The sequence below is a fragment of the Ailuropoda melanoleuca genome, chromosome 15 (genome assembly GCF_002007445.2).
Source record: "Ailuropoda melanoleuca isolate Jingjing chromosome 15, ASM200744v2, whole genome shotgun sequence".
NCBI lineage: Eukaryota > Metazoa > Chordata > Mammalia > Carnivora > Ursidae > Ailuropoda > Ailuropoda melanoleuca.
Genome location: NC_048232.1, coordinates 72,498,171 through 72,510,592, shown reverse-complemented (window position 1 = coordinate 72,510,592; position 12,422 = coordinate 72,498,171). Strand labels below are relative to the sequence as shown.

Here is a 12,422-nt window from a genome sequence, read left to right as displayed (position 1 = left end):
GTGCAGACGTGCTTGGCTTCTGGGGTCCTATTTTCTAAACAAGCAGGCACACCTTCTCTTTCCTTAGGAAGCTGGCTGTCTCCTCCGTCCCTGTTGTGACAATGAGGAGTCCTCCTAGGCTCTCAGTCCTTCAATTTCCTCACCATGCAGTAGAATATTGCAGATTTTCCGTTTCCTGACTTACATGGCTGTCCTGAGTTTTCCTGCAACCACCGCTACCTTGCATGACGATGACAATGGGGATGATGGGGAGGAAGAGGAGAGGTGGAAGGACTAGATGGGAAGGCATCTGAAAAGTGTGGCATACGGTAAAACTTCCCCATGCTGCTGCAGGAATTGGAAGGGCGATTCAATCGTTATACTCACAATGATGGTTTTCACACATTTTGGCTGGCACCCAATGAACAGGGATCGCTTTCCCATGAAATAGATGGTATAGATACATCTCCTTATCTCTTCACCCTATGAAATAGAAATGATTATATCAGCTTTTGGGTGAGGAAAACGTTCCAGTCTCTAAGAGCAAGTAGGCGGGTGACGCATTGCTGTTTGGTTGACTGAAATGTTCTGGAAATGGAGGGGGTTGGCTTCTTGGAGCTGATTAGTAAGAAAGGAGACACAAAGGCATGGTGTTGGCTGCCAGAAATGAACAGGTGGCAAAATCCAAATTATTATACCTTAAGGTGGTACTTTGTAAAAAGAACTTTGGTTGAGAAAACTAATTCAAGTTAGGAAGAATTACAGAGTACATTAGGTAAAATTATCCTGTAATAACAAGATTAAACTCTAGAGAAAGAATCAACATTGATATCATCAGGAATTCTGATTCTCATGCTATGAAAGATGCATAAGCATCTATTTTTTTTGTAATGATTGGAACATTATCAGAAGTAACTTTTGCAATAAATAGCTACAAGAAACATTGGTAATTAATTCGAAGACATGTTTACTTCTCCCAAGTTCACCATCTGTTTCTTAGAGAAAGTTGTAACTTCAACTATAAAAGGAAATCAGGCAGGTGAAACTCATCCAGATTGGATGTGGGTTTGGATATGGAGTCTGCCCTTCCCTGGGAAGATTTCTTGCTCTTGTCCTCAACTGGCTTCTGGAACTGAAAGATGTAGAAAGTGAAAGATCCCTTCCTGTATTGTACATTGATGTGAACCAGCTTCTATTTGTATATTAATAAAATTTTGCTTTGGTCCAAAAAATTGGACCCAGGACTTTAGAAAGATGCATATAGGAAGGTAAAACTAAATTCAAACCACGTATAGGAATTGAGGGCAGTGAAAATGAGGTATGCTTGGGGTTCATTTTCTCTTTCTTTTTCCCCTTCTCCCTTCCTTCCTCCCTGCCTTCCTCCCTCCCTTCCTTCCTCCCTTTTGAGGTTCATTTTCTAATTTGGACATCCTGGGATCTGGAAACTATTTTATCAAAGCAGACAAAAACTTACTAGTTGTTTAGTTCCAAATGGGCAGATCGGCTGCTGGAGACACGCCCCACATTTTCCCTTAGCAAAACAGAGAGGCAAGGTGAACATTTCACGGTTATTACTTTTTTTTTTTTAAAGATTTTATTTATTTATTTGATAGAGATAGAGACAGCCAGCGAGAGAGGGAACACANGAGAGGCAAGGTGAACATTTCACGGTTATTACTTTTTTTTTTTTTAAAGATTTTATTTATTTATTTGATAGAGATAGAGACAGCCAGCGAGAGAGGGAACACAAGCAGGGGGAGTGGGGGAGGAAGAAGCAGGCTCCTAGCAGAGGAGCCTGATGTGGGGCTCGATCCCACAACGCCGGGATCACGCCCTGAGCTGAAGGCAGACGCTTAACCGCTGTGCCACCCAGGCGCCCCCACGGTTATTACTTTTAGTACAAAGTGAGGCTGCAAATATTTTCCCGACCTTGGAGCTGAAGGCTTTAGGATGGAGAATTGAGACTCAGAAAGACATTAAGCAAGTTCATCTGGTCAACCTCTTTCCCGTTCATTTATACTTGCACTTCAAATACTTGAGGTCTTGGATGTCTGAGCATTGCTTCTCTCCACAAAACTCTTCAATGCTAGCAACCCATTACCGCGGGGAGGTCTTATCTCTATTTGCATCCTAATTCCTTTAACAACAGCCCTCATTTATGGAAAACCCATTATTTAGTGAATTCTTCATCCAGACTCCCAGACTCAGATGGTGTTTCACACACAGTGCGCAGGCTTGGGAGCACCTGGGAGCTGAGGGCTCAGCATGGAGATAATATGCACTATTATAAAATAAAGAGTGCAAGTTAAGAATGACAGAAACTTTTAAATGTGACCCATTCCTAGAACAGGAGGAGGCCAGTGTGACTAGTTCTTAACTTGGCCTCCACCAGACAGGATAGTGTAGTTGTTCATTGTTCTGGCTCTGGGGCCAGACTGCCTGGATTTGAATTCTTTGCCTGCCACTTGCTAGCTCTGTGAACCTGGGTACGTTACTTAGCCCCGCTGTGGCTCATTTTCCCCATCTGTAGAATGGGGATAGTAATAGTACCTATTTTGAGCACGGATTAATACATGTAACATGTATATTAACCCGTATAAAACCCTCCTAATATAAAATATGTGCAGTGCCTGGCCCATAATAAATGCCCCCCAAATGTCAGCAGTTACTGTTATGGAAAGATCCCATGGACTGGAGTGAAAAGTCTCCATTACTGCATCCTCTGTTACACTGAAATAATGCATCTCCATATTTTCTCTCCCAGTAGACCAGGCTTGGCCGATACCTGCCATAGGTGTACCATGGCCCCCTCTCTGCGCCCATGCTAGGCATGGCATATTTCCCTCTGAGAAAGACCATGGCTTGAGAATCGTGCTCAATAGAACCCTCAAATAGGAAAGCTGCCAGGCACCCAAGGTACAATTCATTGCACTGGACTGTGAGCCCACCGAGGGCGGGGATCATGTCTTGTTTATCTTTGTAGAGTCACAGTAATGCTGCTTCTTTGTACATCAGACATGCTCACTCAATGTGTTTTGGAACTGAATTGAGATATCCTGATCCATGAACTTTATGCTTAAAAAATTTATAAAGAACGAAGCCAACAGGTACATCATTGGCCTTGGATATAACTTACTCGTACAATAGTAGTGTCGTTATTATCACATCTATTCTTCTGAATTTCCAGAACTTTCCCCAAGCCATGGATCACTCCCTTGTCAGTGGCTGCATTCGTGTAATTTATCGGAGCCTCATTTACGTACAGCTGAAAACAAGAGGGTTGCATGTGAGTTTGGATTTAGTGATTTCAAGGGAAAGAGCGAAGATAAGGCTCAGAGGCCACCAGTATCACGACAGCCTCGGAGACATTCCAGCGTTCACCTGGAAGGCAGCGCTGTGCAGTGGAAAGGGCTCTCCTGGGGAGGAGACGCTAAGTAACGGTCCTGCATCTGGCACCATCTTGCTCTGTGACCTCGGGCCAGTTGCTTTTCCTCTCTGAATCCCAAAGTCCTCTTTTGTAAAAGGAAGAGGCTGTTCTAGATGATCTCTAAGGTTTCTCTCCTCCCCTCCCATTAGTTGGTTTATGACTGCTTGAAGAATTCCGAATCACGATTGTTACGGGAGTCGCATCGGCAGGATGGCTCTGTGGGCGCGCTCCACTCTGCTGCGGACTGGTGGTCCTGGTGCTCTGAATGCCTTCCAAAGCCCAGGCGTGGAGAATGAATCTCACTGGCCTTTCAGCACATCTCCATGGTTAGTTCGTAAGCAACCCTCAGAAAGGCCAAGAGACAGCTATTTCAGAATAAAAATAACTAGCATTTTATAGTGTTTCTATTTGTGAAAGTGCTCCACTGTAGGGTATAGTTTTGTGCTGTTAACGCAAATTCAACTCTGAGTTGCAACTTGTTTTGATTTTTTTTTTTTTTAGCGGAGGCTACCTTAATGATTGAGTAATGCAAAACAAGTGAATCCACCCATTCATTCATTAATATCACTAATATAATCGGGAATAAATGGTTCTTTAAAAAATTGTGTGTGTGTGTGTGTGTGTGTGTGTAGGTGTGAGTTGGGAGAAGAGGGAATATTTTTTGTACTAAGAAAATATTAAGTTTGTATCCAATAAGGGTTTAAAAATGATTAATAACTTCCCCAAACTCCCCACAGCAGCAATATTAAAATGACTCTTTGAAGTGCTGAAATTTGAACTCCCATGGTAATGTGATTTACTCGGAGTCAGGTGAATTTCCAGTGGGTGTTGAGATAAATCATGGCTGAGCTCCACAGAGGTCTTCTAGGGTCTGTGTAGATTTGGAAAACTAGCAGGGAACCTCACAGGTGGTGTCAAATGGTGATTGTAGCACAAACTTCTAGAATTCTGAGATACTGAGCTATTTAAAAAAATATCAAAATGACAGAACTTCTGATGCTATGATACTGTTGATTTGGCATTAAAAAAAAGTCTGAATCATTTTCTTTGTGAGATGTACCCAGAGAATTATGGGCTGCATTAAAATTTTTATTTGAACCCAAGTTTACTGGTTTAGCTTTTTCGTACAACTCCATTGTCCTAAGAGAAAGTAAATGAGTTATCGATAAAAGCAGGACCTTGCCTGTGAGACAGAACTATTTGTTTATTGTAAGTTAAAGCCTCTAGTGTAAAATTGCTCTGGATCAAAGAATTTCCAAACAAATGGAAAATAAACATGACAGAGTTAAAATCGATTCAACTAACTGCATTAGAAAATTCACCTCTATGGGATGAAGTAAGAAATGATACAGATAAAAACAGAAAAAAATCTAAGTTCTTTACCAATAAAAAGTTGCCTTCCCAGGAAAAATAGGAAAACGTATTTAAAAGGATCTCCTCAAGGTTAATCCATAATAGGTGGGATTATTTGCAGGAGTTGGAGGAAAATATTTGGAAGTAAAGAAGAGTTAAGCTCTTTTTTTTTACCCAAGCAGGTTGAAACAAAATGTCCACAAAATTTCTCTTGTGATTCAATGATGATACTACTGAGAACATTGTCTTAACATTGTACTTTTTAAAAGGACCAAATAATACTAATAAAAAATGTCTGTAATTAAACTTTCTTCCTCTTAACATTGTGCTTAGTTTATCTTAAATAATAATTTGTTTTTAGTAATTTTTCTTATGAGAATTTACACGAGAGGCACACTGTGAGATTCTTGTTGAATTTTCATAAACCAATCTTCTTCCTTGATGTTTGAAATATGTCATTAGAATTATACTTGAAATACCTTACATATTTAGTCTCATCAACTCTTTTTCATGAATTCTGAACACTGAAATATTTAGTGGTTGTGTGAAATGAATACTGGAATAATGGTGTGGGGGTCAGTTGGTCCCAGGACCGCGGTCTGTACGATCAAGCTATCATGACACTATTCATTCGGCTCCTGGAACCCACATGTCATCTGGCCCCGTGGAGTCAGTGCCATGTCCTGGGAATTGGGTTTTGCTGCCAGGTCCCCTTCTATCTTAGAGACTGCCCGGGGACTGTCTGTTGGGTTTGTTAGGAATCAGTGTCAGAGGGCCCTTGTGATGGCTGGAATTCAAATACCCTGATTAGGAAAGCCCACACTGATTCTCCGAAGGCTGGTAACAGGGACGGTGAGTGGGGAGAGTGGCAGTCTCTTTGCTCTTTATGGTGAAAGACAGGCAACTGTCTTTTGTGGATAAGGCTTAGGAAGCACCGGTGAGATTATTCCAACATGGAAGTGATGACGGACGATAGGAGCTAAGACACTCACTCCTGGGTTTTAAGGAAAAGGGTCGCACCTGGTCATCGTGGAGAAAGAAGCCAAGGAGGTAGGAAAAGCCAAGCATGGTCTCCCGGTGCATGCCGTGGTGCAGGTCATTCTTCAGAAGCTTCTCCTCCAAGATCACGTGATACCTGAGTACGTCCTCCTCCTGGATAACACACAAAGGTGAATGTCAGCTCATAGGTCGGCCAGTCCCCAGTCATTTAGTGGACTGCCCCAGCGTGCCTGGCACTGAGGAATTACTGGAACAATAGCTTGTTCAACTGCAAGGTCTGACCCAGGCACCAGGACACAGTAGATATTAAATACTAGCTCTGTGAGACACATCACCTTGGACGTAGCCATTCTTCCATGTGGGATGGTCCAGAACTCCTGATGTGACCCTAAAACCCAGACTGAGGGCACGAAGGTTAAGGGAGGATTTTATTTTATTTTATTTTATTTTATTTTTATTTTTTAAAGATTTTATTTATTTATTTGACAGAGAGAGAGACAGCCAGTGAGAGAGGGGACACAAGCAGGAGGAGTGGGAGAGGAAGAAGCAGGCTCCCATCGGAGAAGCCTGATGTGGGGCTCGATCCCAGAACGCTGGGATCACGCCCTGAGCCGAAGGCAGACGCTTAACCGCTGTGCCACCCAGGTGCCCCTAAGGGAGGATTTTAAAGATGATTTCTTCAAGGAGAAGTGTTGTGAAGAGAGAGTCCCCACACCCCAGCCTGCCTTTCACCTCAGGGGCCACAAGAGGAGATTCGATGGGATGTTTTGAAGAATGGTGGCCTGTGGGACTGGGGTTGTACTCAGACCTGAGCAACCTCACCCAAGAATGGCTGGCAGGTTGGTTCACTGTGGAGGGAGAAGGGCTGTCCTTGCACTGGGAGAGGCCACCACTCCCAATGCTGGCTTGGGACAAGAGAGGATGTGTGTACTGTGGGCCAGATGTGTGGCAGGGTTGGAGAGAACTGGGGCCTTAGGTCCTATCTTAGATGGCGGCCTAGTGGGGCAGACAGGCTTTCCCAGGGGAAAAGCTGGAGGTGGGTTCTGGATACTTAGGGTCCAAGGAGGAGATTGAGGACTACAGGGCTCGGGTGCATGCACACAGGTCAAGGGGACGGCCATCAGAGAGCAGCAGTGATGGGTGGGGTCTCCATAGAGCCACCAATGCATCAGAGGGAGAGAGGGAAGGAGACAGAGAGAGGGAGAGAGAAAGGTGCCTGTAAGACATTAGTCACTTCAACATAATCTTTGGAGAATTTTCTGTCTCCACGATTAATAAATATTTTATGAATTCACAAAGAAAAGAAAGAAAGAAGGAGGGAGAGAGAAAGAGAGAGAGACAGAGAGTGAGCGAGTGCTTTGAAACACTGGCCCAGCCCAGAAAGAGCAATGGCATCTCAAGACAGTACCAGTTAGATTAAGAACCTTCCTACCCTTTTAAGGTCTCTTCCTGACCAGCAAGTCTTTCTTCCCTTCAACTTCAAACCTGATGCAACCCACACTGAATTTAATGAGCTCGGGGAAGGGACTAGAAGGTTACTTAAGTTAATTATCTTTCAGCTCCAAACCCACCCTCCACACTCTGTTTTGTGATGCTGGGGCCAGGACTGCAGTCCACATTTTTCCTTTGCCAGGGCTCCTGTTAGGTTCTGCCAATGGGAAGTGCTAGAAGGAGACTGTGAAGCCTATTAGAGCAGAAGGAGGGAGAAGGGATTTCCTCATCCTGTTTGCTTCCTGTTCCTATGGGCATCACCCCAACTCCACTCTGCGCCCCGGAAGTGGCAGCTGAATCTGGAAGGCGGTTGCCCAGACATCAGCACCTTCCAGGCAAAGCCCTCTGCTAGAGTCTGGGTCTTGGACCCCGAGGGACCCTCCTCCAGGATCAGAGACACCAGATGAACAATACCCCCTCCACTGAGGTCCCAGGTACAGCTCCGTGGGGCTCTTCCTCTGTATTTCTAAGTTTAGTGATTCTAGCCTCTTCCCTTTGTTCTCTCAGCCTTTGGGGTCTAGATGCTTCCTGTAGTTGCTACCTCTGTGACTTCTCTCTGTTTCTCTCCTTTTAACCTCTCAGTTATACTTATAGAGCTTTGTACCCAATTAACAATTCATACTTTTAAACTCCCTCTGATACAGTTTCAGTCTCCTGATGGATCCTGGTTGATTCAGCGACAAGCCCCCCTCCTCTAGTTTTCTGCCTGGACAAAGCCCCAGCAGGGAACGGACACAGAAGAGGTGACTTTAAATCCAAGTCGACGTGTTCATTATTACAGGAGCTGGAATTTTTTTCTTAACTTAATTGAGACTGTGTTTGTGACTTCAAATGATCTTAGGACTCTCGGGGGAAACAGAAAGGCCATGGGATTGCCTGAAGTTTCATCCCAAGGCAGGAAAAGAATATTTTCCACGGAACAGGTTCACAGGGACTGGGGCAGGGCAGGGGAGACAAAGGGAAGGTGATTTCTGCGTCCCTCCCAGGAGCCCTGCCTGTTCATCGTGTCAGTTACGAAAGTAGAGGACACTGTCCCTGCCCTCACGTCCTTTATAATCTCCTTGGCGAGCTAAGGCCAACTCATCACACCATAGAGATGCTGAAGGGCGTGCAAACGCTGTGAACTCAGAGGCAGAGAGATTTCCTATTCTCTATTGGTTCGGGTGGTGAGCCAGCTTCCCTGAGGAGGTCAGACTGGAATGGGTGGGGCGATTCTGGAGGTAGTGAAGGCGGAAGGGCAGGCTTCCTGGTTGAGGGGGCAGTGTGTGTATGTTCTTGCGCACACGTGCATGTGTATGTGTGCGTGTGTGTGCACACATGTGCACATGTGTGTCTGCGTGTGTGGGTAGATATGAACCAAGGCACCAAACGCCTTTGGCTTGTTTAGGGTCTCTGAGACGGTCATTCTGGTTAGACCATGGGGTTTCTGCAGAGAGCAGGTGGGCCCAAGGATGGCTTAGAGGGACTTCAAGTGTCTGTCCACATTTCATTAGCGTCTCTGTCTCAGGCACCTGATTTGAAGATCTAAGAGAAAACAGTGTGTTTGTTGTGCAAATACAGCTTCAAACATGTCCTCCCATTGTGGGGTGGGGGCTGGGAGCAGGGCAACCCCGGCTCCTAAGTGAAAATTCTGGCGCCACCACTGAATAGAAGATGAATGGCAGCCAGTTGATGGAGGCCTTAAATACCTGGGCAGTTAGTTTGAACTCAGTCCTGCAAGAAATGGGGATCCCCCAAGGGTTTTGAGGCACAGAGTGGCATGATTGGAGCTTTATATTCTTTGACAAACTCTTTTGACAAATTTGGACTGTCTAGCCCTAGATGTTAGGAATCAGGGAGGATAGAGGAGGGGAGAAGAGGAGGAAGACAGAGATGACCCACTTCCTCCTCATCTCTGCCGCTGGCATGCCAGCTGCCCAGGACCAGGGAGGTGAGGGTGGGAATGGGGGGTGACCAGGAGGATCCTTCCAGCTTCCTGGAACACCTGCATCCTTGTGTAGGGGCCTGAGTGTGTGTTTCCGGGAGTGTGAATGAAACACAGAAGGGGAGAAAGTCTCTGAGTTTACCTTAAGCATCTGGACACAGACATGGAAGTTTTGATGAGAGTGGAATGGTACATGACAGATGGGTTGAAAAATGTAGACTTTGAATGTTCAGAAAAGAATTTTCCTGGTTATCGTTCCCAATACCTACTAGAGTTGCGACCTTCTTCTCCTGGATGTAATTCTTGATGGCGTTGTTGTTTGGAGCAAACACTGTATAGGTGTTGGCTGCCTCGATCGCACTGGCCAGGTTATATTGCTGTGATGGCAAGAGACAAGAATGTGTGAGGGATTTCCCTGTGCAGGAACCCCAAGCCAGCAGGTTGCACAAAGAATGTGGTACTTACAATGATGTAGCCCCGGAAGATGGAATAGTCGGGCATCTGGTCCAGCCGGGTGATCAGGTTTGGCAAGGAGACAGTTAGGCTTCTTTGGGGAACCAGAACCTGGGAAAGGAAGCCCCCAAATTCTGTTAGCATGTGTCTGTAGGGCTTGCTGCCCTCTGGTAAGTAGGGTCATGTCACATGACAAGATGTGATTATAAGGACCACTGCTAGTCCCCAGAGTGCCTCTGCAAATTTAACAAAGGGTACATTTCCTCTGACAGTTGGCAACACCAAATGGGCGTGCATGGCCTGGGGAGTGAAGTGGGCTGGGGGTTAGCCCCACACCACCCTTGGGACAGGCACCGATATGCAGGGCATGACCTGCACGCATGTTCATGGTGGCCTTGGCAAGGTGACCACAGTGTCCAAGGGCAGGTGGAGGAGGTCCTTAGGGAGCCTGTGCAACCCAGAGGCTAAGCAGAGAACTTGAACTAGTGGACAGGCATCTAGGAATCGTTGGTGGTCACATCACTTCCTCCTCAGTCCAGTTACTTAACCCTGAGGAGTCTTACTCGTCTCATTTGTGAAATAAGAACAGTCGCCTCTACTGTCTTAAGGTTGTGGTAAAAATCACACGAGATAATGTGACACGATATTTTGTACAGGGCCTGGTACCTACTGTGTGGTCAATCATTCCAGTTATTACTATTACCGTGTATGAGGCCAGGTGCCAATGCTGACGAGGGACACAGAGACACAGCTCCCTCATCCCTGGGACATGCCATCATGCGGGGGTCTGGGACTATACTGCAAGGAAGAACTATCAGTACAAGAAGGCACCGTGTGCCGAATGAGTTCTACACCCCTAAACCCCATGAAATTACAGAAGAGAGAGAAAGGAGTAAAACCAACATTTATTGAGGGAAGGCCTGCTACAAAGACATCGAGAGGGAAGGTGTCGTTTCATTCTCCCTGGGGAAGAAGAATGAGGCCCAGAGAGGTTACGTCACTTGTCCAAGTTCACATAGCTTGCTATGAGCCGGTACCCGGATTCTGTATGCCCTCCTTGATGTTATGGGCTGCAGGAATCAGGGAAGGCTTCAAGGAGGAGGTGAGACCTGAATTGGCTCCATGATAATAACGTTTAGGACAGAAGATGGATTGAGGGGCCATTGTACTAACAAGGTTTGGCCATCAGAAATGTAAATGAGGAGAGGTAATTTAATGTTTTTTAAAAAGATTTTTAGTAGGAAAGCCAGGATCAGAGAAGAAAAATACCCTTGATAACCAATGTTCATTTGCATCATAAGAAGTTATAAACACAAAGTTCCTTGCAAGTGATCACGTGCTCAAAAATGTTGTTTTTCTTAATGTTTCTTGGCAATAGAAGGGAACTGCAAGGTTTTTGCAAAATACTGCACCCAGGAGTCTTACAAATAGCCTCTTTTTTTTCTGCACAGAAATAGTTGACCTTTTCTGTAAATTAAAATCAAAAGTAAGTATATAACTGCCAAGTGAGGATAATTTTAGTTAAAAATCCTATTAGTTAATTGTCTTTTCCAATCTTCCACCTTTCAAAAGTTCCCAACATACCCTAAGTTCTAACCTTAATTTTCAATGAAAATCTTAATATAGTAACTGAAAATTATAGGCTAGCTTAAAACCCCCTTTCCCCGCTATACTTTTTAAAAATTTCATACCTTTGAATACTGTTGCATCTGTCTTAGAAGAAAATGAAAATTTCAAAATACCTTTTCTACCCTTTTCCATTTTTTTTCCTAGGGCTTCCTTACCCCATCTTTTTAGGATGCAATAATGCAGAAAGGGGAGAGGAAAAATAATACATAACCACTTGCCTCTCCTCCAGTTCTTGATTAAGATAGTCACATAAGTAAGAAAAATACTCTATGTGGCCACATTTGATGTAGGGCCCGTTGCTGAATATGGGCTGAGTAAGTAAGAACTGAGTCTGACTGGGTGCAGAGAACCCCTAAGCAGTTTTAACATTAACGTCATGGAGCACGACGCAGGTTACTTTTCCATTAGAAGTAGGTATTTCCACACCCCCGCCCCCCCTCCCAGATACTGTGCAGGAGGACAAATCAATGAAGTCAGAAGAGATGCTGTATGTGTGGGAGGTTGCGAGTGTGTACCTTGTTGATGATGTGTATCACGCCGTTTGTGGCTGTGTTGTCACCGTCAATGACAGATGCTCCTTCGATCGTGATATTCTGTAAAGGCAAACCACAGTGGGGAGGTGAGTCTGCATAGGGTAGGAGATTCAGGGATCGAACCTATTTCTGGGCTTTATACTTTTCAGGCAGTAATGACTTTCACACTTTTGACTATGACCTGAAGTTAGAAATGTCTTTAAATTGCCACACACTAGGCATCACACACACACACACACACACACACACACACACACACACACACACACAATCAGGGAGGCCCCTGAAGACCAGGTCTGCTCTATCTACTTCATTCAAAGAGTGCTGGATGAGGACCACCAAAGCGATCCTGCACTTTGAAAAACCCTGTAGACAGTGTTCTGGGTTGCACTGTGTCCTCAGTATTCATATGCTGGAGTCCTAACCCCCAGTACCTCCGAACGGGACCTTATTTGGAAATAGGGTCTTTATAGAGGTAATCACGTTACAATGAGATCCTTACAGTCAGCCCGACTCCAACATGGCCGGTGTTCTTATAAGAAGAGGAAGTTGGACACAGACCATGGTACAGGGAGAACCCTGTGTGAGCGTGAAGAAGGCCATCAACAAGCCAAGGAGAGAGCCTGGAATGGCC

At 45.0% G+C, this 12,422-nt stretch overlaps 1 protein-coding gene across 1 annotated transcript in view; it reads right to left on the bottom strand.

Annotated features, from left to right (window-relative positions):
- Nucleotides 1–12,422, bottom strand: part of STAB2 (stabilin 2) — a 132,800-nt gene that overhangs the window by 54,720 nt on the left and 65,658 nt on the right. Inside the window, exons 24-30 of the mRNA XM_034643676.1 lie at nucleotides 11,771–11,911; nucleotides 9,639–9,737; nucleotides 9,443–9,550; nucleotides 5,780–5,911; nucleotides 3,116–3,244; nucleotides 1,454–1,510; nucleotides 367–462 (exon numbers count right to left, since the gene is read on the bottom strand). Coding sequence (XP_034499567.1) covers nucleotides 367–462; nucleotides 1,454–1,510; nucleotides 3,116–3,244; nucleotides 5,780–5,911; nucleotides 9,443–9,550; nucleotides 9,639–9,737; nucleotides 11,771–11,911 — 762 coding nt within the window. The remainder of the gene's footprint in view (nucleotides 1–366; nucleotides 463–1,453; nucleotides 1,511–3,115; nucleotides 3,245–5,779; nucleotides 5,912–9,442; nucleotides 9,551–9,638; nucleotides 9,738–11,770; nucleotides 11,912–12,422) is intronic.